The sequence below is a fragment of the Esox lucius genome, chromosome 18 (assembly GCF_011004845.1).
Source record: "Esox lucius isolate fEsoLuc1 chromosome 18, fEsoLuc1.pri, whole genome shotgun sequence".
Lineage (NCBI taxonomy): Eukaryota > Metazoa > Chordata > Actinopteri > Esociformes > Esocidae > Esox > Esox lucius.
In genome coordinates, this window is record NC_047586.1 from 10,300,051 (window position 1) to 10,325,446 (window position 25,396).

Here is a 25,396-nt window from a genome sequence, read left to right on the forward strand (position 1 = left end):
CAGAGCCATAGAAGGGCATCAACCCAGCAGCAGGACCCAGTATCTGGTCCTTTGTGTGAGGAGGAACAGGAGGAGCACTGCCAGAGCCCTACAAAATGACCTCCAGTCGGCTACTGGTGTGTGTATTTCTGAGCAAACTGTCAGAAACAGACCCCATGAGGATGGCATGAGGGCCCGACATCCTCTAGTGGGACCTGTGCTCACAGCCCAGCACAGTGGTTCTCTATTGGCATTTGCCAGAGAACTCCAGAATTGGCAGGTCTGCCATTGGCACCCCTTTCTCTTCACAGATGAGAGCAGGTTCACACTGTGCAAATGTGACAGACGTGAGTCTGGTGAAAGTTATGCGGCCTGCAACATCATCCAGCATGACCAGTTTGGCGGTGGGTCAGTGATGGTCTGGGGAGGCATATCCTTGGAGGGTTACACAGACCCCCCATGCGCTATAGCCAACGGTACCCTGAATGCTTTTAGGTAATGGGATGAAATCCTCACACCCATTGTGAGACCTTACGCTGGTGCAGTGGGCCCTGGTTTTCTCCTGGCGCAGGGCAATGCCTGGCCTCATGTGGCCAGAGTGTGTAGGCAGTTCCTGGATAAGGAAGGCATTGATGCCATTGACTAGCTCTCACGTTCCCCAGACCTGAATCCAATTGACAAATTTAGTGCATCCGATGCCGCCAAGTAGCACCAAAGACTGTCCAGGAGATCATCAATGCCCTGATCCATGTCTGGGATGAGATCCCCCAGGACACCATCCACTGTCTCATCAGGAGCATGGCCAGATGTTGTCAGGAGTGCATACAGACATGTGGGGGACATACACACTACTGAGTCCCATTATGAGTTGCCATGATGAAAACACAAATTCACAAGTTGGAGCAGCCTGTGATTTTAATTGTTTACTTTGATTTTCAATGTGAGTTTGAATACAGCCCCCAATCGGTTGGTGATTTGGTTTGCATTAATCGTTGCTATGTCATTTTGCTATCAACTAATTATATAATGTACAGTAAAGACTTTGAGCTTTAATATATTTAGTTCTTCGAGGCCCAGTGTGTGATTTAAGTGTTCATTTTTTTTGGAGCAGTGTATTTCAGAGGGGAAATTATTTAGAAATAATTTAATAAGCTGAGCAGCGAAATAACAAATTTGGAATGAAGGGACTTCTGGCTCTGCTCAGCTGTTAGGCAGTTCTTCAGAAAAGGTCACTGGAACACTAATCTCTCATAACAGAGTTATCAACTGAAAAGAAACACCTGGCACCCCCAGTGGTGGATACATTAAGCAGTTAGTTAAGGCATTAATACAAACGTTTCTGTGTTTACAAATATTAATTAAAGCGATTAATGCACATGCAGCCTGGAAGCAGAAACACCACCAAGCTAGCATGTAACTGACATTATTCATTAAATTGGCTGTAAGGATGATTACAGGTGAAAGTTAAACCAATAAAGTACAGAAAATAGCTCATTTGTAAATAGCCGTTGTGAAAATTCCTTGGAGTATAAACAGATCAGCATGTTGGCAAACATCTCACCTCACAAGATAATAATTGTGCATACACCAATAAAAAGTGTTACCTAACAACATTGGCATAGAGGCTAAGTCACTGTCTTCAAGTGTCAAGCAAGTTGTGAAACCCAAGCGATGTGGCTGGGATTGTCAGTCTATAGCACTGAATTACAAAAGGTGTGAGCTTTGATTAATTATTGTGTTAGCTAATTATTATAGCTAACCAGCAATTATAGTTAATAAACTAAGCAAACATTCCCAGATTTACAGACAGTAAGGAGCCTACATTCAGACACTATCAGTAACATTGCATGCTTATGAAATAGTTATTCACCATTGCGATACACAGACTGAATTAAATGTTATCCATTTAACAAATCAAATTGCTACAGTATTCTATGTGGCTCTGCATAATAGTGTTTTCTAACTGATCAAACTATATTTGTAAATGCCCATTATACACAGAATCATGTTCAGTTTATAACTAAGCACATTACGGTGCAGAGTAAAACGGTCTCAATCTGACCTTATTAGCATATTGCTTCCCACATACAAACTGATTTTAGCCTTGTTGGAACTAATAGCCAGAAATGTGTGGATTCATTTTCCCCAGCTGTGAGAGATTTTATCTGAGAAAAGTATGATGGTTACTATTTTTGGTAAATCTTGTTATCTTGGAAATACGATTCTTTGTAATCTACCTAAAGGAATTAAAATAGCAACAAGCTAAGACTGTGCACACTCCTCACAATCAACCAAAAGCTCAATAGGGAGAAGCTCACGAGGCTATGTACCTGCTCATGTATTTAAATGAGAAAACCATGGTACTTATGAATGGCTTTCTAATACGCCATTGACAGATTTTGCGATGATACAAATAAGGCTAATCTGTTATGTGAAACGTGACAAAGCTGAAAAGTATTGAAGTATGATTATTCGACTGTGAACTTTAACAGTAGCCTTTTGTATTGTGGCTAGCTGAAATAGTCATGAAGGCATAATACTTAAATCCCACACAATATATTTTCCACCATCTTAATTTCACTCACTGCTGAGGTAATTAGTGAATTATTCCATTCAGACAAGGATTTGTGCTTAGGGGGCATTTACATATTCAATTTGACTCAATTATTCATTTTGGGGGAAGCTAAAAAAAATAACAATGGAACGAGATGCAATCAGAATATTATTTTTTATTTAGTGACAGTGATTGAATTAACTGTAAAGATTATTAATTAACCTTGATTGCTAGATTGCTTATGGAGGAAACATGATTGCAGAATTATCCCTGCTCGGCTACTCAACAACCACCCATGGTCTATTAATAGATGTTTCCCAGAGATGCCCTTGTGGTGACAAGGATGTGTCTGAGATGTCAGCAGTCCTCAGACAGCATTTTGGGTAGAGGAAGATTTAAAGGTCTATAGGCTATAGATTGGGTGAGGATTTTACCTTTTTTGATCTTTTGGGGTTGTCTTACATCTTTGCTACTGTTGGTTGGTTTTTGATTAGATAGGTTGTAGTAGTACAGGATAAGATACTAAGAAAATAGGCATATATTATTGATAAGGTGAATGACTTTAGTAAATAGATTTTAAGCAAAAAGAGGAACTGAGTCGAATACTGTGATTTGTTGTTTGAAACATTTTGTTTCTTTCGATTCTGGCTACTGATTTAAAATGAGCCTGAACATGCAGCTACTTATCAACGTGTTAGTATTCATATTTGCACTGAATGTCTTTCCATGGGTTGCATGCAACCATTATTATTTATTATTTACAATAGCACTTCTAGTATTTATATCTGGCAGAGGAGCCTGTATACTGGACTCTTTCGTGTATGATGTATATACACAGTATGTACTTATATATTTGTAATGATTACAGCACATAATTTTAGTTGCACTTTTATTATGTTTAGGGTTCTATTAAGTTGACCTCTCTTTCCATTTACCCTTATTCTTAAGACGAATCATACAATTCAGTGGCTTTCGGGGGGGAGGGTTTACGGATATTACTTTTTAGCCCCGACAAGGTAAGTAAAACATGTCCCCAACACACGCGCACACGCACACCGGAAATGAGTCATATGGGATTCCCATATAAAAGAATCGGAAGTGGCAGTGGTGTTGTAAACAGACAAGAAGCCTCCATCTTTTTGTGCATAGATTCGTTTTATTTCAGCATAACATCATGGGGGCCGTTCTCGGACTGTGCTCCATGGCGAGTTGGGTAAGATTTATTTTTAAATGAAAATGAAAGTCGACATCAGATCCACCTATTTGCAAAACGGGCCGTAGAAACAGTTTCTTCCAACCACATCTTCGTTACAGTATTAGCTAGCTAACAGTACTGTTGCTATAAGGCTAGTGTGAAATGAAATGCGCAATAACAAAGCCAGGGTGGTTCCCTATATAGTCTGGCCTGGTTCATTGCCTATATTGTCAATCAGATTAATTTAGTACTTTCAAAATCGTGACCAAGGTTTATTAATCACATTTTTGTTGATGGTTGAATGTATACTTGTATTATTACGGTATCGGGAAACTGTCGTCGTGGACGGTTCGATTCACGACCTTGTTTTGATGTAAATCAACGATCGTCTGCGTGTTTGCCTGTTAACTACATCCTAGATTTACAATTTCGATTCTACTTTAGACCAATGTAGGTAAACTTTAGAATTAGGTAAATGGATAGCGACGTTATAATTGATGGCTAAGCTAGCTAACGTTAGCGGCTGTAGCGATTCTTGGAAATATTGCAACATCTTCGCCATCAAAATAGAATCATATGTCAAATAACAGCTTGCTAACATCTCGAGCTCCTTTGGTCTCCCTGCATCGCATTGCGAAATGTTTTATGGGATGAAATACAGTTACAGCTGTACTGAAAATAACGGCACTCAGTTCAAATAAGCGTAGATGTATATTTTCACGCTAAAGAAGGATAGCCATCTCCAATGTTCTGTGCAGATGTGGTGTCCCAAGTAGTTAGCAACTTGGCAAAAAATGTGTTGCTGGTGTTATGCCAGTGATTAAGTGCTGAGGGATAACCGCATTTCATCAATTTAATGCATGTATAATTAGCTAATTGGTTTTAACCATGCTTACCACCCCTGTCTTTTATTATATATTTTTTAGATCCCCTGCCTGTGTGGCACTGCCCCCTGCCTGCTGTGCAAGTGTTGCCCCAGCGGTAATAACTCCACAGTGACTCGGCTCATCTATGCCTTCTTCCTCCTGCTGGGTGTGGGCATTGCTTGCATCATGCTCATGCCAGGGATGGAAGAACAACTCAAGAAGGTAAAAGTGTGTGTGTGTGTGTGTGTGTGTGTGTGTGTGTGTTGGGGGGTCTGCTTCTGCGTCTGCTAGATGGTTGTGGCACAAACCGCCCATTGCACAGGTGGCTGAGATCTGTGATCCATCTTTGGCCTTCCTGCAGCACTCTGTGGAGTAAATGTCCAGGAGTGTTGGCAGGGTGGGGCAACGGGCGCAGCCTCTGAAGAGCAATATGATGGTGGGCAGTGCAGCTGTCACACTGGGTGGTGATGCAGCCTTTATGCACTCTCATTGCAGTATCTGTAGAAAATAGTACAGTTCCTATAAGACATGCTGAATTTCATTAGCCAAGTCCATAGAGGTGCTGCGGTGCCTTTAAAACAATAGATCATGCTCCTTGGTAAATCTTACTTCTATGAAGGCCACAATTAACTCTTTTGTGGGGTGGATCCTCACATTTAGGGAGGTATCTTTCACATACCAGGTTGTTAACTTTTACCATCAAACCATGAAGTTGCTGTGTAGTTTTTTGCAGACCGCTGCTTCTTCAAATTTGAGCTGGATCTGACTAATTATTTGCACATCTTGGCTTTGGCAGATTCCAGGATTCTGTGATGGGGGAATGGGTACATCAATCCCAGGCGTGGAGGGTCACGTGAACTGCGACGTCTTGGTTGGCTACAAGGCGGTGTACCGTGTCTGCTTTGGCATGGCCATGTTTTTCCTGCTCTTCTCCCTCATCATGATAAAAGTCAAAAGCAGCCAGGATCCCAGAGCTTCAGTACACAATGGGTAAATTACACTGCAACTTTTATTCTTTTGTGGTTATTGATGACCATCTGTAAGTATTCCATAATGCATGGAAAAAAACTGAAGACATTCCCAGAACATTATGAACCTAAAAATGACTAAAATGTGGTGCAGAACAAAAAACAACCACCAAAGAACATTCCTAAAATCTTTTCATCAGGTTTAAGTAATGTACAGGTGCATCTTTTTTTCTTTTTTGTAATTCAAATCAAAAAGTAACACCTTCATATATTCTAGATTCATTACACAAAGTGAAAAATGTCAAGCCTTTTTTGTTTGTCTTGATGACTACTGTTTGCAACTCAAAATATATTACAATAAAAATTTATAATACAGAAATGTTGACCTGAGAAGAGCTCTAATCAGGTAGTATACTCAAAACACCTGAAAATGTTTCCTAAGTATGTTAATTTATGCACTCAATACTTGGTCTGGGCTCCTTTTTCATGCATTGCTGCATCAATGCGGCGTGGCATGGAGGAAATAATCCTGTGGCACTGCTCAGGTGTTATGGAAGCCTAGGTTGCTTTGATAGTGGCCTTCAGCTCTTCTGTTTGGTCTGGTGTGTCTACTTTTCCTCTATAGATTCTCTATGGGGTTAAGGTCAGGCGAGTTGGCTGGCCAACCAAGCACAGTAATACCATATGCAGAAAACCAGTTACCAGTCGTTTTGGCACTGTGGACAGGGGCCAAGTCCTGCTGGAAAAGGAAATCAGCATCTCCATAAAGCTTGTCAGCAGATGGAAGCATGAAGTGCCCTAAAAACTTTGTAGACTGCTGCATTGACTCTGTACTTGATAAAACACAGTGGACCAACACCAGCAGATGACATGGCACGCCAAATCATCACTGACTGTGGAAACTTTACACTGGACTTCAAGCAACTTGGATCCTGTGACTATTCACTCTCCCTCCAGACTCTGGGACCTTGATTTCCAAATGAAATGCAAAATTCTCTTTCATCTGAGCAACGGTCCAGTTCTTTCGCTTTCGCCCAGGTAAGACACTTCTGATGTTGTCTCTGCATCAGGGGTGGCTTAACAATAGGAATGTGACCCTTGTAGCCCATTTCCTGGACTTGTTAGTGCATGGTGGCTCTTGATTCAATGACTCCAGTCTCAGTCCACTCCTTATGAAGCTCCCGAAGCTCTTGAATCGGCTTTGCTTTACAATCCTCTCAAGGCTGCGGTCATCCCTGTTGCTTGTGAACCTTTTCCTACCACACTTTTCCCTTCCAGTCAACTTTCCACGAATATGCTTTGATACAGCACTCTGTGAACAGCCAGTCCTTTCAGTAATGCATTTCTGTGGCTTACCTTTGTGGAGGGTGTCAATGAGTGTCTTCTAAACAGTCAAGTCAGCAGTCTTCCCCATGATTGATGTGTGTACTGAAGGCTCAGGGAGTTTATTAGCTGTTTAGAGCTCCTCTCTGGTTGACATTGCTCTACTGTAAAAAATAATTATAATATTTTGAGATACTGAAATATTTCACTGTGTAATGAATCTAGAATATATGAAGGTGCAAGTAAAAAAAATTACTTGCACAATATTTAAATTGAGATGCACATGTAATACTGATCACAAAACAAATCTGCAACTTAAGAATATTCTGGTAAGTTTCACAGAAGTTTTTCTGGGCTGGTGGTTAAACTTGCTCTCTTTTAGGTTTTGGTTCTTCAAATTTGTTGCTGTGGCTGCCATTACCATCGGCGCATTCTTTATTCCAGAGGGGCCCTTCACAACTGGTAATGGCCCTTTTGATACAGCCCCCCCCCCCCGTCATAGATCTATTCTTTCACATAGCCATTTGAAAGTAGTTCATTCACACTTTGACATTCTCTCCACTAGTTTGGTTCTACATAGGAATGGCTGGAGCGTTTTGCTTCATCCTGATTCAGCTTGTCCTGTTGATTGACTTTGCCCATTCCTGGAATGAGTCTTGGGTGGAGAAGATGGAGGAGGGCAACTCTCGCTGTTGGTATGCAGGTAGGACGATCAGCATGTGCTTCGCTTTGAGAACACTGTGAACTTGAGGTTTAGTTGAAGCAATCCTGTGGTCTTCTCCAGAAATGACCAGTACATGTAATTCCTCACCCACAGCTCTGCTGTCCGCTACAACCGTCAACTACATCCTGTCCCTGGTGTCAGTGGTCATGTTCTATGTGTACTACACCCACACTGATGGCTGCACTGAGAACAAGGCCTTCATCAGCGTCAACATGCTGCTCTGTGTCGGAGCCTCAGTGATGTCCATCTTGCCCAAAATTCAGGTATGGGAGTAGGATGGAGCTACATGTCACCACTCGCAGCATTCTGCGCACCTGAAAGTGATTTGTGGACCTCTTGTATCATAAACATGTGATTGTAATGTAGTAGGACAGACATGTACATTGTTAATGCACACCTTTTCTCTACAGGAGTCCCAGCCAAGGTCTGGTTTACTGCAGTCTTCCATTGTGACTTTGTACACCATGTATCTCACCTGGTCTGCCATGACTAATGAGCCAGGTGAGAATTGTAATGCTCAAATGCCTCCTTTTTAAATACACCAGTCGACTGGCTAGTTCTTCCCCCTGACAACCTTTCGTTTGTTTGTCTCTTCCATTCACAGACCGGAAATGCAACCCAAGCTTGCTAGGTATCATCGGCTTCAATAACACCACCCCAGCCAGCAAGGACCATCCAGTTGTTCAGTGGTGGGACGCTCAGGGCATTGTTGGGCTAGTCCTTTTCCTGATATGTGTTCTATACTCCAGGTAAGTAAATCTCAAAGCAAACTGCGGCCTTCTCAACGGAGCTGTTAATATTGTGAAATGAATTGACTTTGGTAGCCCGGGGGAATATAAACACGTTGTGTTCACTGCTACATGTTGATTTTGAAACCATGGTACATTCTATGGCTTATATTAAATCGGTTTAGTAGATCACGTGTTATTTGCTGGGCTCTGTTTCAAATTAGGAGTTGTAGCTAGGACAACTGCGGCCCCACTTGACAGTCACATAGCCAGTTGGTAGCTGACTAGTAGGGCAAGGAACTATTTCGCCATTTGTCTGCTAATTGAAAAGGTTGATTTTCATGGTGCAGCTATTTTAGAAGTAAGCATATCTTGAGAGTTTGACACAGATTCATATTTGGGTAAAATAACACTCACCCTTAGTTGTTCTTGAAGGCCCATGGAGTGACTTTTCAGCTCTGTCACAGCCTGGAATTAGCATTATTAGTGTCGTCCAAATTCATGAAATGAAACTGTGCGTCCCAAGCCAAAAAGCTACATTGTCATTTGAAATAAACAAAAAAAACTGATTCTCTGTCATGTTCCTGGAACACACATTTTGTGATCTAATCTGTGTCTATGAAGGGATGGCCCTGGTAAATAACAGGAATCTGGGTTTCCAGACTAGACTACTCAGTCTTCCAGTGTGGATTTAGTGCACAATTGAACCACTGTTTTTGTCAGTTGTTTTTCCAATTATAATGTTCAATCAAACAGTAACTGAATGCCTGTCTGATTCTTGTATATAAAATGGACCAACTTTGCAGGTTCTCTGCCAATAACACTTTAATAATTCAATCCTATAGCATACGCAACTCCTCCAACACCCAAGTGAATAAACTGACTCTGACCAGTGATGAGTCGGCCCTAATTGAGGACGGCCCACACCCGGAGAACTTTGATGTGGAAGACGGCGAGAACCGAGCAGTGGACAACGAGAAGGATGGAGTTACCTACAGCTACTCTTTCTTCCACTTCATGCTCTTCTTGGCATCCCTCTACATCATGATGACCCTCACCAACTGGTACAGGTGGGTATCACTGTCCCCTGGCTTCTGATTGGGTGGATTAGCAAATGGCCTATTTCTTTAATGAGTCATGAGGTCAATTGGTTTGTGAACCACCGCCCACTCCTTAAAGGTAGCCTCTAGTTTGACTTGTGACTCGTTTTCATTTCCATAGCCCTGACTCCAAATATGAGACGATGACCAGCAAGTGGCCCTCTGTGTGGGTGAAGATCTCCTCCAGCTGGATCTGCATTGCTCTGTATGTGTGGACCCTGGCAGCTCCACTGGTCTTGGTCAACCGAGACTTTGACTGATCTAAAGAATGGAGGCAGTCATTTCTCCTGATGGTCATTGTGAATATTCATCTCGTAAGGTGAACAAGGTCTCCACAAAAGTACTGTTTGTGCATTCCCTGTGGATAACCCACCCATTTTGTCTGTAACAAAGTGCATGCTATAGTGTTGAGTACATAGGCATTTAATATATGTAATTTTAGCCTTTTTTAAAATAAGAATCAGGATGGCTTTTGCTGAGTTTGGTTTGTAAATGTTGCTGGGGGTTGGGGATTCATTCAGGAAGAACTGACTTGTTACAAAATGGGTAAGACTGCTTTAATGTTTGAGAATATTTCCTTTAAGTTTTGCATATAGTAATGAAGTGCAGGCTTTCTGATAGTAGCTAACATTGCAGTAACCTTAGGTCCATCTTCATGTGATGTTCCAGTGGAATATTATAGAGGCCATCATGAGTCTTTGCTGTGCTTTTCTTTCCAATTGCATAAACCGTAGCTTTCCCTTTTGCAACTTGCACATCTTGTGAAATTAGTCATTCAGTTGTTATGATTTGCACTAGTTTTTTAAATGTAAAAAAAAAAAGAAATACCGATGTTCAAACAGTGGATGTTATTTTGTAGGTGCTTCAATACTAGAAATGTGTATTGTGTTTCTAGCAGAATAACAAGATGCAATGCAGAAACCCTCAAACCTCCACCCTAATTTTGGAATAGTTTTTGCCTGTTATGTATTTAGTGCATTGTAACCAATATTTAATAAACCTCACGTAAGGTATGTTTCTCATTCTTCCTCCATTATAGCTACCTTTAACTACATGTCACCAAGAAATATGCAAGCCTAGTTCGGCTGGCCCGTGGGTAAAGTGACTGCAGTAAGCCAGGGAGGGGGCTTGAATAGTTCCAATGTAGAGGCCAAGCATACCAGCAGACAAGCCTTTGGTAATTAATTAATTTCTAACTGAACAGACAAGCATTTTAATGAAATTGCAATGCCATATTGGTGATCCCCATTCCAGCCAAGTGTCGTGAAATGGATTCAAGCTTTGTCTGGGGGATGACTACATAAACATGGTCCTGCAATTTATCCAACAACACACTCATAATCCAGGAATCTCAGAGGGTCCTATTTGTGGATTTCAGCTCTGCACTACGCAGAAGTTTAAATACTGCCGTGTGCAGATTACCGGTGCTGACTGGTCAATAGGCTTATTCAAAGCCTTAGTGTTAACATGTTAATTGAAACCTAAAGAGTTCCATACTACTGGTTTTTAGCTCTGCATTGCAAAGGCCTTTAGACAGGACTGCATTTGTTTTTCCCGCCTCCGTGGACTGTTCAATTGATTTGACTGGCTTGGTTTACTGTATGTAGCCACTGATGCTTGTAGCCAGCTTATTCTCCGCTAAACTTTGTCCCATGACAGATCCAAAACCCGGTCTCCTGACTGTCAATCTGTGTCTCTAACCTATTTAACAATTGGGGAGACATTCCCTTTTCTTGGCTGGCTCTGTTTGCACAGTCTGGCAAAAAGCAATGACAATATTATGCTTTTGCTGTTCTTTTAATGTTATTGAAGTTCCACAGCGACGATCTCACAAGATTGGCAAAATCACAGAGTTATAACATGAAGTCTTATGAAACACCCGACTACAGTACTTCATTCTGAACATTGTGGTTCTACTAAGACAAGGAAATGATGCAGGCACTTCTATGTTTTTGTTCATTAAAGACTGATGTGATCCTTTAAACATCTGGCCTATAGATACAGAAAACAAATGCATACCGAAACATTTCAAATGCTGAAACAAACCAACAACATAATCGCAGCATCAGCTTTAACAGGGGTTACCTACAACTGTTAGTGGAAATAGTAGCAAAACAATATCAGCTAAATGATGGAATGTCTTACTTCTGACCTGTGGACAAATGTACCAAAACATACTGGGAAATAAATAGATCATTTTGACAAGTATCTACAAATGGGCATATGCTTCTTCTGCTCGTTGGTTCACCTGGTTAAACCTCCAGCTTTGTCGAGTCAGTGGTGGCCTCCTCTGGGTTGAGTTCACACATGTAGAACAGAGTGGCCTCGCTGACCTCTGCCTCGGTCAGGGGCTCCAGGCGGATCAGGGAGCTACGCGGAGGCTCTTCGTCTGGCTCCAAGAGGTCCGTGGGGACCTCAGAGCTGTGCTGCAGCAGGCTGTCCCCGAGCTCTGGAGCGGGGCTGCTGTCTGACTCTTGGGCCAAGGGGGTGCAGCCATCCAGGAAAGCCAGCAGGGGGCAGGATGTGTACTGGACCAGCTGGTTGTCTGCAGAGACACTGGACTTGGCCGCTTTGGAGAGCAGCCCTGCATTCTCTTTGGAACCACTACTCTCCTATGAATGGAATAATTATGAAGTGAAATGAATGAGGGTTCAGAAACAACAGAAATATAGTCTCTTCATTACAGTCGATTGATTAATGTCCATCCTGCAGATTTGCTTGGATGCAGGTGTTTCTTCCCCAGTATGTCTGATTGCATCAACGTATTGGCAATACTTGTGGACTATACAACTGTGTTTGTGTGTTCCGATGAAGGTTTGATGACCAAAAGCTCTGCGAATTACATTTTAAATTGCATTGATCTTGAGTGTGTTGATTAATTTCAATTTGAAAAGCATACCTCCAAAATATCGGGATCAATGCTAAACTGCTTCCCGTACAACATAGCTTGAAAGTCTTCCAAACTGCAGTCAATGCTGTCCAAGTAGTCCATCAGCTCAACCCTGTTAAAACAAAAGGATCCTTCACTACTGTAAACATAGACAATCATGAATTATGAGTACATCCTAACAAATGCTTAAAATACCACACTAATATGGAACATGCTATCTTTGTAGTTACCTATAAAGTAACTACAAAGATTAAGCTGACCAAGTCCACTTACTTTCCGAGGAGGTTGATATTCTGTGAAATTGCTCCACTCTCATTCAGGATCGAGTCCATCATCTTCATGGGATCCTCCAGACTCAAGCTTGATGGTTTATTGAGCTGCAAGGCGCTGCTGGTTGGAAGGCTATCGTATGTGCTTATGGTGTTTTCTTCTGGTTCGATTACCAAAGAGTTGCTCTCTCCTGTATGGTCAGGGCTGTCTGTCTGTGACACAATACCGCTGTCGAAGACCTCCACTATTTCTACATCCCTAAAAGCAAGAAAAGGCATGATGCACAGAAGCATAGATGACGGCACAGCTGGAAATAATGTACATATATCAAAGAAAATTTTTTGTTGACTTACGACTGATCCAATGCTCTTGAGGGACTATCTGTGATCTCGGAATTGTCATCAGTTACATCACAGATGACGACATCATCAGTAAGATCAGAGTTCTTCGATCCACTGACAGAGGGCTGACAAGATAGTTAAATAATTCAAATTCAATTATGTTATCAGAAACCTTTGGTACCCTAAAATGGGAGCAACGTTTTATTCGATATGGATGAAAATACCTTAGAATTAAACCTGACAATCGGCCCCTTATCATTGTCATGGTATCTTTTCAAATCCAAAGTGCTGGAATACAGCACCAAGCAAAACAAAATGACTAAGTACTTTTCTACCTCATGATGTCTAGAGTATTTCCTAGTTTCATTAGTGTCATGACACAAGTCACTGGATGGACACCCCCATGTAGACTAGGAAGAAAACCCATTCAGACCTCTACACAGACTTTGTTGTGCTCCAGAGAAGGTTCATTGTAAATTTCATGGATGTATTTAGCCTTTTTTCCATTGCTGTTCAGTAGAATAGGCCTGTAAAACAGAGAAGTAAAATGAATAAATTGTTTAGTACTGTCATTCAATAGAAGACTCAAAATACTATGAAAACATACCGTTTGCGTTTTAAACCCATAATCCGGTTCTTTTGTACCAATGTGACAATGAACTGTATCAACTGTAACAAACAAAGACAATAACAACCAATGTTAGTTAAAAATATTGTAACCTGACAGCTAAATATGCATTTCATGTTAAAGATGCATTCTGGGAACAGAAAATGTGCATAATGTGTAATGAATGGGATTTGTAACATATTATACAAAATGCATCCCTTAAGATCATATGGGACATGGGAAATATTTCCCAGTTTATTTATAACCCTAACCATTGAAATTATACAAAAACCACAGAATTAATCTGGTGTTTTACACATTCCCACTGAATGTGTAAAGTAATTCTGGATGTAAAATGTTTCACCTCACCTTCTTAATAATTTGCTGCTGTTGGGAGTGCTTCTGCCTTAAATCTGATATTTCTGTCCATAGACCTTCATTGTCTCTGTGAACAGAAATCATTCAAAAAGGGTAAACCAACACATTCCTGCTACTACATTGGATCTCGAAGACATGGGCATTTGCTTACCTTTTCAGCGTGTTGAGTCTGGAATCAATGCTTTCTTGTTTTCCGTGAACATTCTGGACACTGGCCAAAATATTGGACACATCTTCCTGTCTGATCTTTGTGTCTTCTGGTCTTGCATTGGAAATCTGAAAACAATAAGCCCATAATTCAATCTGTACCTGAAATGGGTTACATACAGGTAATTTGTTTACCATCATACGGTTGTTAACCATGATGGTCTCACCTTTCTTTTAATATTTTCCAGCAAGTCATCCTTTCCATGTTTGAAGTAAGGATGCTGAAATTCAACTGGTCCGTCACGCTCTAGCTTCACAATGCCTGTGTCTACGTGCATTACCTTGCGAAATCCATCTGCAAAGAGACCACCCGTTAGACCCAAGGCTTTCCAATAGAACAGCAGAGCAACTATGTTTTTAGCCCAACTTCTAGACCCAGACTTGTACAATATAGGCATACTGGATATCTTAAATTATTTCTTGACAATCTTTGTAGAGCATAATGGAGGTGAATAATACTTGCTCAGTGAAACTAACTGGTACATTTTCTGAATTGCTGCTTTCTGAGTGGCAGAGATGATACAAATCCTGTGTATTTGTTGGTCTAGAAGCTGGGCTAAAACCCAGTTATTCTGAATGCAGTATTTACAGTATTTAACCTGCACTCTGACAACAATCTTTTCTGTAAGTGTGTTTATAGAATAACTGACTTACACATATTTAACTGTCTGACAAAGCTGGCCATGTTGTTGTGCTTGAAGAACTTGGGAAGGATCTCCTTGGAAAATCGCTGTTCATCCATAACTAGGAAACTGTTGCCTTCCTAGTGAACAAAACATGATTAAAGTAGAGGAGAGAATATGAAAAACGACTACCACCACAGGACAAGTATATAATTGGTTATTTTCCAGGAGCTAAATAAGGTATGGGTGTTCTTGCTGAAAATCCTAAGGAAATACTTATTGGGAAAGGGAGGAAACTAACGTTAATTAACCAACTTGCAAAGACAAAATACATTTAAATTAACGTTAGCTTCGGAGGTAAAGGAGGACGGGCAATAGCCGAAACTAGGCTACAGTATTTACTGAAGACAGTAGCGTTAGCCACCAGACAATAACAACAGCAAATTAGTCTTTGACATCAGCAGGAAAATAAAGCGATGCTTCTTGAAGACCACTACCGACGCAAGTTATCTAGTAATATGCATAAACGATATAACTCGACACGCATGACAAGTAGCCAGCTAGCAATAGTATTGCTGTATAGATTTAGTAACTCGTTTAATACCATGCAGTGCTACTCTGTGTGTAGCGTTAGCTAGTTATCTCTGCCAGGCTGGCACGCTCAGTGGGGAAATAACATTTACCTGACTCCAACAAATAAATTCATTTGTATCAGAATCCTCCACAAGAGTCCAAAGCTTAGTGAGGAAGGCTGGAACACTAGAATTTTGTTTCATTTTGCGAACTGATGATGGCAATGTCTTATTAGGATGAAAGAGCCAAGTCGCTGAGAAGAAAATAACGTCCTACAACTTCCTGTTTGAACAGCAAAAGCTGATTGGTTAAATGCTGACTTACGTAACATCTCTCACGTGTATACGTCGTACATGAGCGGTGAGATGATTCGATTATTTTCCCGGGTTGCCCCGGTGTTTAGACTTTTCACACTGATTGCATTCATGTTGGACAGGACTCAATCAGTTATTAAGACCAGGTGCCCCGCTCTGAAATTATAAGGTGACGTAAGTGCACTAATGTAATGTGTATGATTTTTGCTGCGGAAGTTAGGTTTCTGTTCAATTTGAGAAGGGCACACTTTTCTGGTAGCTTTAGCCCTTTCACGTGACTGCCCTGCAGTGCAAGCTTAATTGAACTCCCTCCGTGGCTCTTACAATTCACTCTCGAGTGAACCGAGTTAACGAGCCATGTGAGGATGCTAAAACGCCCTCTACTTCCCTGGATTTGTTGACAATGAATTCAGTAGTCCCCTGTTTTGCCACTAGGTGTCAGTCTTAGATCATGTCAGAAACAGCCTGAAGAGAATAATGATGGTATAGCCTTAATTATTACTTTGTACCCATCAAGTTTGAGCACTCCTATAGGTAGCTTAATGCGTACAATCAAACTATATTTACAAATATTGTTGTGATCAGGGGTTAAATTGTGGCGGAACCAACCAAAACAACACATATAATATAAAAATAGAACGTGATTTGACTGACCATCTTTTGCATAGTTCTACTTGCAAAATGAACCGTATTTGCTGTCGCTGTTAATTTAAGAGCCAATCATGTTTCAGTTTTGTTAGAGGGCGCCCCAGTAATTGGCGGTAGTAGTGGAGAAAGCTAGTGTGAAACACGCGCGTCTATGAATGCGAGAGGCAGTGGATGCATGCGCAAACTTTTACTCTGTTCTACTTTTACTCTGTTCTAGTGAATTTGTACCGTGCTAGCGTTGTAAGTTTACTGTCCACCTAACCAAACATTTTATAATAAATACTCTTATATACAGTTTACCCCTCATAGTGTCCAAGTTTGTTTATCAAATCATGCTAAAATGGAGCTTGTTATATTAATAAAACAAAGAACTTAAAAATGTTTAAGACATATATCAAATATACAGTATAGGCCTGTATTGCAATATATATATATATATATATATATATATATATATATATATATATATATATATATATATATATATATATATATATATATATATATATATATATATATATATATATATATAGTTCTGTTTAATATCTATTATAAACTTTGCATTATCTTTTAGATTGAACAGCTGCTCTAAGTATAATGGGTATAGGTATGGTCTTATGGCACTGTACATGGCGCTTAAGTGAAAAGGTTTACAGTTCTGAGTGTTAACTTACCACATATTTAATTGTTCAGTGTGCCTAAGTTGTTTATTAAACAAATGTGATCCTTTTAGCAGTATGGACAGCAATTTATTTGTGGTAAGCTACTGAACCCCACACCCGTTTAGGGTCAAGCGTTGCCTCACCATCCAATTTCCAGTCAAAGTATTCACTCAGTTGCTCCAGCTTGACATTATCCCACTTGCCTCACAAACATTTCCACTACGCATGGAGCCTGGATCTAAGTACATACAAGATAATTTTTAGAAGCCAAAAACAACCCAAACGCTTCAATTGGTCCTCAAAACTGATGGGTTGGGCCAGAACCCAGAGCCAGAACACATGTGCGTGAAGCAACACACTCAAATACTAGACACTGGCTTTGATATTGTGATTGGTAAGAGTAAATCCATTTGTTAATTACTTGCTGTTTTGTCATTACTGTTTTATAAAACACCTAAGTTTGATGTCGGCTGCAGTCTCAGACTTGACACGTGGTAAACATACAGAGCAGCAGAATGTTCTGTTTGTGTCAGGAAAGTTCTAGACCCCTGCTTGTTTTTATATTTGTACACACAGAGCATGGTGATATCTGCCCGGTAAAAATCGCTATTTGGGAACATACGTTTGTGAAATATGACACCTTGCGTAAAACTAAATGCAGTTTTTATGTATTTATTGTTGTTATTGCATTGGTATAATTTATAACAGAGAGGCCTAATCTTTGCAAGACAATACTTACTTGCAATGTCTCAGTGAATAAAGCCATATAGAAGATTCCAAGGGTTTAATAAAACCCTTTCTCCACATGGCTTGAGAGGACCACTGTTGACCACATGTGTACTAGAGTGGTTTCATTGGCCAAAACATCCTGCTTTGTGAAGTGCATAAGGGCATTTGTTGTTGGCCATGAAAAGGACACAATTGTGGTCTATTGTTAGGTAACTTCTGATTTCAGTTGGTGTTTTACTTCAGAGAGATTAATGAAAATGTATAAGAATTTCCGAATGGTGTGTGTAAGAACATGTAATGCAATTATAAGTCTCTCACAAGCGCGCGCACATACACACACATACAAATACATACAAACAGGAACGCACAACTGCTTCTTTAGCCTTTTTCTTGACAACATACAGAAAGGGCGATTTTTGTAGAAGGATCTATGTAGCTAACAGTGAATTCATGCCTCTTCTAACATTCAGACATCATAACAAAATGAGGTTGACAAGTGCACAACTAATTGGGACAGACGGTAATATTACATCAAAAGACGTCATGACGTCCTTTTAAATGGCAGTAATTAGGACATTCTTTGATTCTGAGAGAGAGAGAGAGAGAGAGAGAGAGAGATTATAGAAACAGCAAAAATCACAGCACATTAAAGTAAGACAGGTTACATTCTGCCTTCCATTGTATAGTTCTGGGTGCCAGTGCCATATGTACATTTGTAATTGGTAAAAATAAAATCACTGCCTGAGCCTTGAATGTAAGTCAGTGTGGTCCTGAAGTAATGTCATTTTATTATTCGTATATTTGCTATAAGCCTGTTGCTAAAATCTGGAGAGCGTGTGACAGCATGTATATCTGAAAGGGATTGATATGTCACCTGGTGGCAGCATTGTTAAAGGGTTAATTCAGAAGATGGGTTTTGATGACCCGTTAACACCATTGAAAAATGTAGATTTTTCTAATTGATCCATGTAGGCTGAAAAAAACACTAGGCTTATTACAGAAACATCAAGCCTTTTTTACACAGTAAGTATTGAATCCAATAAAAGCCTTTTTTTATACAGTAAGTATTGAATCCAATAAAAGCCTTTTTTTATACAGTAAGTATTGAATCCAATAAAAGCCTTTTTTATACAGTAAGTATTGAATCCAATAAAAACCTTTTTTATACAGTAAGTATTGAATCCAATAGAAGCCTTTTTTACACAATAAGTATTGAATCCAATAAAAGCCTTTTCTTGCCACCCGCCAAAGACGTATAAATGGTTGAAAACAAAAATCTGCTGTCACTTATTTATGTTATTTATGCTTGAAAGCATGTTAAGCATTTTTTTTATAGAGATAGCGAGGAGAGATTTTCAAACCCGTGCTTCATACCGAATGCAGCAGGTTAGACTGATCACTCTAGGCCGCAATTAGCAAGGGAGTATTGGAAGATTTCATACCCTTAATAATTACATTTCTAGCCGTTGTATTCTGCATTGTAGTCTGGTGGTTAGAGCATCTGACCAGTACCAAAATGCTGCTAGTTCAAATCGACGAGATGGCAGGGTGAAAAATGTAAAAGTTTCAGGTAGTGAGCAAGACAATTAAGTCTAATTGCTCCCAGGAAATGAGAATGTGTTGACAGTCATACTTGAGTGTAGCCTTCCTTTAAATTGTGTGCAGTAGTACAATAGGCTATATAGGCCTATCTCCAGTGAGGTTGCTTAATTATGCTTATCTAAGATCATGCTAATCTTAAGTTAGTATCCAGATGACCTATCCTGAACACCAGATAACCTTACTCAATGCCACCATTTATTGACAAAGGATATTGGATAAAATCACCCTGTTCCAGCAGGCCACTGAAGATGGAGCTGTTTGTCTTTGGGACGACATGAGAGCTGAAACACCCAGCCATTGTTTTTTTTTTCACTATAAAGTGTTGTACATTTAACTTGCACAGGTAGGTTTTTATCAATTACAACATGTCTCCTTAGTTGCAAAATTTATGCCATTACACAATCTTTAAGACCTTCCAATCGAGCCCATTAGCCTCAAGATTAAGGAGAGCCTGGTGGGAATCCTCTCTGACCGGCAGGAGGCAGGGGGGGTCAACATTCACAGCACAGTCACAGAACAACACCCATCCAAAAGTTGCTAGGAAGAGAAGCCTGACATTCTACATTTCTATGATACATGACACATTGCTAACAGTGTTAGCTGGCAATGCTATGTTCACATTCTTGTAACCATTTTGATAGTCTCCACTGTGCATAAAAAAAACATTCTCACTGTCATTTCATCTTATTGGAGCTTGGATAGAAAATAGATACCTTGGCCAAATCACAGGACCTGTGACAAAGTTAGACCCCGGAGAAGGAGTCAAGATAAACACACTTACTGGGTAGACTCAATCTGGACCAGAGAGGAGACTTTGGTCAACCATGATCAGGATGTCAACACACATGATAGCATTGAGTTCCACAACCCCCTACATCAAAGACGCTAGGGACTGGCATAGACGTTAGGGACTGACATATTTCTTCTGTTCCTCTTTTGCAGATTTGATCCGTTGCTGATTGTTGACTCATCAACACTGTATCAATTTCTACTCTGTAGACACTATGGCATGTGAGAAAACTGAGCAACGTTGTGTTGGATGAGAGACCACTTAAGTAAAGACTACCAACAATCCTGAATCAAAGCATTCCACAGTCAGACATTCAAGTTTGCACCAAATAATGTGCTCTTGTAAATCCTTAGAATGTTGTGCAGGTACAGTGTGTTATTCACAATTTTCTTTCAGGACATTTCGGTTCAAAGGAATTCGGTAATACGTCTAACTAGCTGTGTTCTTTATCAAGACTGCTCCTCATGGCAACACATTACAATGAGAATGGCAACCGTGTCCAAGCAACCATTGTTTTAGGGTAACTATAATCTGTTAAGTACACAATATTCAGCGCCGGCTCTGAAAACAGATCCTACTTCCTGCACTGTTGTTTTTACACTTAACATTTCATTGTCAGGCTACGTACAAAATATTGGTAGATTTGTTCTGCGCTGTGGAGATAACCCCGGGTCATATCAGCTGCTGTTACAGAAGGTGCAAGTACATGACTCCCTTTGCTCTAAGTCAAACGACCAGAAAAAGCTGAGGCAGTAGCCAGTCATGTTCCACGGTAGGGGTGGATGCTCGAATCCGACAGACCAGCATCTTAGGTTGGAGCCAGGATCTATTCTGCAATGACCCTCAGTGGAAACTCACCTCCAACCTCACCTGGCCTTACCTGCATATCAGTGGTAAATGATCAGTTTGATAGGTTAAGTCTTACCTGTTCAAACAGAAGTTAATATACTGTATGTCTGTGTCCGATATAATTTATTGTAACTGACATTGGTAATACAATGCTGTGTGCGTGTGTTTGTTTTGTTTTGCATGTGTGTGTTTATGTATTTTTGTATCACAAATCAGTAAGATGCAGGGCCACTTGGGTCTGAATACAACCACAATGTTTCACACCACAAGGTGACTATTAATACATTACAGCACCACATGTCAAAGATAAACATTCTCTCAGCTCTGTCTTTTTCTACAGATGGCCTGTAGGTGGATGTGCTTTGTCAGGCAACAGCCTCGGTTTGATGGGGAGTCATGTCTGTACGGTGTGTCAGTTTTGTGTCCGTTGTCCAAACTGCTATTGCCAATAGAACAGTGTGTGTATGTGTTCACATATACATACATTTAAGTAGCATTTTGGAAACAATAACGTAATTTCCGTCCAGACTGACAGACTGGATACTGGATGGAGACCTTGCACTCAGCAACACAATATTACTAGACACAATTTGACTTTGTTTAATTTAATGGCATTAGTGAACCAGGTGAGAGACAATCCCTGTGTATTCTCCACCAGGATCAGGAAACCCCTGTTGTATGTGGGACACCCAAATGGATGGAGTGAGTATGAACCTTCCGACACGTTTGCTGCCACTACCTGAAAAAAAGGCTGATTGGCACAGTATCTGTATCGGCTGTGAGAGATAATACAGTTCAGAACAATTCGACTGGTGTAGGCTAACAACTGGATGGTAGATTTGGGAGGCGTAAGTTTGACGCAGTAGAATATCTTAGCAGGTGACGAAGTGAGTCCTGTCTGTGAAGTTCATTCTGCGTCGGCTTGTATTTTGGGTGTCTGTCAGTTCTCCCCCACCTGCATGTGGCGGTACCCCTTAGTTGTGTTGAGTTGAGCAGATTTACAGAGGTAACGTGATGGTATAATCAGGGTGGCTCTCTTTAAAGAGCAGTCTTAGGAGCACCCTGTCTTAAAGCAATCACTGAGAATCAAATGGTTTTATAGAGTTTGGGATGTCTCATTTTTAGCCAGGCATGGACACCCAGAAAATACCTGATTTGAGGTTTTTCTCATTGTTTTGTTGGTGGTTACATCCCTTCCCGAATCAACCCGTTGATTGGCCTCTACAGCCTATGTTATACCACTGGACAATTGAGTTCACACAATCGCAAACAGTTCAATATATTATAATTTATTTTGAAGGAAATACTACATATATGGACATGCAGTACATGACATCACTTAGGGATTTCTGGGTTGACTAAACTCGACTCGTTTATCTATTCAGACAGGATGTCCCAGAGGAATGATCTCTGAGGGATTTCTCCAGTCCATTGCCCTCTGACTCCGTCAGAATGTTGTGCTCTTCTTCATTTTTTACCAAGTCCCAACATCCCGACGATAGCATCCGTTCAGGGTCATTGCAGAAGACTGAAACCCTTGTCTAATTCAAGTGGAAAAAGCAGATTACAACAACAGGGAAATAACCGTACTCATCCGGGTTACTTCACAACAGCCATCTGGGCAGACGCTTTTAATTCCATCCGCATGTTTGGTTAAACAACCAGATCGAGGATGGTTCATCAACGTGCCTTATCTGTCAAATCCGACTTTGCTGGTGTGAATGGTTTTTGGAACATTTTAAAGGTGTCACCTAAGGACAAATGACTCTAACCCGGTGATCTGAGGGGAAGTAGTGGGCCCCCCCTCAGCCCACCATGTTTGGCGCCGACGGTAATTCCCCGTGCAGGTTGTCATTACACGCTGCCAGTGTCCCTGCACACACGGTAAGAGCAAAGATCACTGGCTTTTCGGCCTATACAGTAGCTCACACATTTCAATGACAATCTTGTCATGAAGTTGCCTAAGGTCAGCGACCAAGGGTCTGTCATAGAGGCTCTGGTCTTGAATGAAAGGTCCCATTTTAAGAAGAATCAGGAATTTCAATGTCAGTCTGAAGTCTATAGCTGGGGAGGTGGCACAAAGTTACTATGGGAGATTGATTCTCTGAACCACTGTATTGTGATTTACATATTATGATCCATGTCTATTTCTTATGAATGTATTCTTGTCCTTGCCAGTGTACCAGCCTGTTAGGTGCCGGCTGTTGCATTTCTAGGTTAAGTGTATTTTAGTTCTATTAAGTCTGTTTCTATGTTCTGTTGTTTCAATCCCTCCTGTTTATTGCTTTCGCCTGTGTTCTTAGTGTTCTCACCTGTGTCTCATTTTCCCCTTGATAACCTCTCTATTTAGTCTCTCCAGTCCAGTTCTCCAGCTCTTCCTTTGTTGGTCATTGTGTTGAATGTCCGCTCCAGCCCGGCCCAGACCAGCCCTGCCCAGCTTTGTTGAGTCTTTGTGTTTCCGTTTATCTTGCATTTTTGTCCTGCGTCATCTCTTTATAGGTGTTCATCTTAGAACTAATCCTGTCAGGAGTACAGTGTGTAGAAGATTGCATTGGGCCTCGTCAAGGCTATGTAATTCACGTGTCTCATGGCAGTTCTGATAATAATAATTTGTATCTGATTATGTATTTGTCTCATCCTTGAAATGTGTGGTGCCCCTTTTTAAGAGGGGAATTGTTCTTTGTGTGCCTCAGAGAAACTTGCCTGGCAAATAACTTTCTCCCATGTGCATGTAAAACAAATAAAGAACTCAGCTATACTCTGTAATTAAGCTGTCCTGCTATAATTTTCCACAACACAACGCAAGTTGTTGATATGGACAGTTGCTCCCTCTGGTAGGCAAATGAAGTATCTTGCGAGTCTGTAACTAGGGAGGGTAAATCGGATGACCTATTTCATGGTCATAGTAAACAGAGGTGGAAAGTGTGGTGACCAACCACTTTCCTCTGTTCTGTCAATCTGTGGGGAATCAATCATTCTGAGCTGCTGTGTTGATGTGAACGTGGTTGCAATTTTGCCCAAACCAATCATTGAGAACCGTCTTTAACCTGTAGGTGTGCTCCTTAATGATAGATATGCTCAACAGAAAGCCACTGTTTGGGAATTGTGCCAGTCAAGTTCAAAATGTAAATGTATGGAGTTGGGAAAACATGAGCGGTTCTAATTTGTGGGTTTTAATTGACTGGCAGGTTCTACGAACTCCAGCCCGTCCCAGGTATTTGGTGCGGGGAAACACATTTGGACTCATGTTCGGCATTCAGACGTACATCTGGTTGGTTGGATTCATCGAGGGGTCAGGATTGACAGGATAAGCCACAGGAATTCCTTCCTATGGGGGTTATGAATCAGAGTATGCAAAGGTAGTTTGGAGGAGCTGCAACAATGTTTTCTAGTTGGAACCAGAGGTGCATCTGATGAGTCTATCATCATTTCGAATGGCATGACACCAGCATGGGATTGACGTGCCAGTCTTTGTGATTGGTTGACATACATTTACTATCATTGTAACAATTTTCTATTTTTTCCCCAAATCATCTATGTGTATTCTCCAGGGTAGGGACACCACTGTGTTATTTTGTAATCGGAGGGAACACATTTTTGTTTACTATCTTCTAATTATTACATACTATCTTAATAATGACTAACAATCTCAGCATTATTAGACCATCTTGTTATCACATAACATTTGTTTCAGTTGCAGGAACAGGCTTCCATAAAAAAAACGTGAGGACAAAATCCCTGTTACGGTTCAGGTTTTACAAAAGCATTCCTTAATCATGGCCATTTCCTGGACAAGGCTCAGTGTTTTCAGGTAGTGGTTGTGAAGCTGGATATTCACTCTCCCTCTCCTTTTGCAGCATAGTTGGAACAAAAACGTTGGAATGAATTGACATTTTCCATTGGATGAAGAACTTGGACGCTGGTTTTATAGTTGTTGTTCTCTCTCATTATTCGATTAATCTTGAAGTCTGACAGAACAGAAAAGAACCAAAGAAAAATATAATAGTGCTGATCTCAGCAGATTTATTTTTTAATTAATGAATGAATAAGTTTGAAGTTTGCCATGCAGGTATTGGACTTTACTCAGACTGCCAAAGAAGAAGTTTTATGACCGTTTCAAACATCCTTGATTAATCAAATGGGAACGCCTCTGTTTATTAATTATTAAAAATGCAAAAAACAAACCAAAAAAATACCTTCACAGTTGGATTAGAGATGCTTTGAAGTTCTTTTGTAAAAAATAAATAAGAGCACCACATCTATTTAATTTACAAGCCATTTTAATTAGTTAATTAACTTTGTTTTCAGATCAATGACATACTGTAGGTCCACTAGATTAAAATGTTCCCCATCCCAGCCCCTACTGCTCTAAACGTCCCATTTGCACTTGGATATTGATATCATGATGATATTGAAACCAGCTCTGTCTTTGTAGACAGTCACACTAAAGATCCTGCCAATATAAAGCATTCACAC

General features: G+C 40.5%; 2 protein-coding genes across 2 annotated transcripts; one reads left to right on the plus strand and one right to left on the minus strand.

The window, feature by feature from the left end:
- Nucleotides 1-3,617: 3,617 nt before the first annotated feature.
- On the plus strand, nucleotides 3,618-10,450 carry serinc1 (serine incorporator 1). The gene is made up of 10 exons (XM_010882995.5): nucleotides 3,618-3,746; nucleotides 4,655-4,816; nucleotides 5,391-5,584; nucleotides 7,268-7,347; nucleotides 7,451-7,588; nucleotides 7,703-7,872; nucleotides 8,020-8,110; nucleotides 8,214-8,358; nucleotides 9,183-9,407; nucleotides 9,559-10,450. Exons 1-10 carry the CDS (start codon nucleotides 3,708-3,710, stop codon nucleotides 9,695-9,697), a joined length of 1,383 nt encoding a protein of 460 aa, XP_010881297.1. The 5' UTR covers nucleotides 3,618-3,707; the 3' UTR covers nucleotides 9,698-10,450.
- Nucleotides 10,451-10,544: 94 nt separating this feature from the next.
- Nucleotides 10,545-15,603, minus strand: hsf2 (heat shock transcription factor 2). Its single transcript, XM_010882996.5, has 11 exons — nucleotides 15,437-15,603; nucleotides 14,785-14,893; nucleotides 14,298-14,425; nucleotides 14,075-14,199; nucleotides 13,915-13,990; nucleotides 13,546-13,607; nucleotides 13,372-13,465; nucleotides 12,951-13,063; nucleotides 12,601-12,855; nucleotides 12,337-12,439; nucleotides 10,545-12,049 (listed from the first exon to the last, which is right to left on the minus strand). Exons 1-11 carry the CDS (start codon nucleotides 15,527-15,529, stop codon nucleotides 11,690-11,692), a joined length of 1,518 nt encoding a protein of 505 aa, XP_010881298.2. The 5' UTR covers nucleotides 15,530-15,603; the 3' UTR covers nucleotides 10,545-11,689.
- Between the last annotated feature and the right edge of the window lie 9,793 nt (nucleotides 15,604-25,396).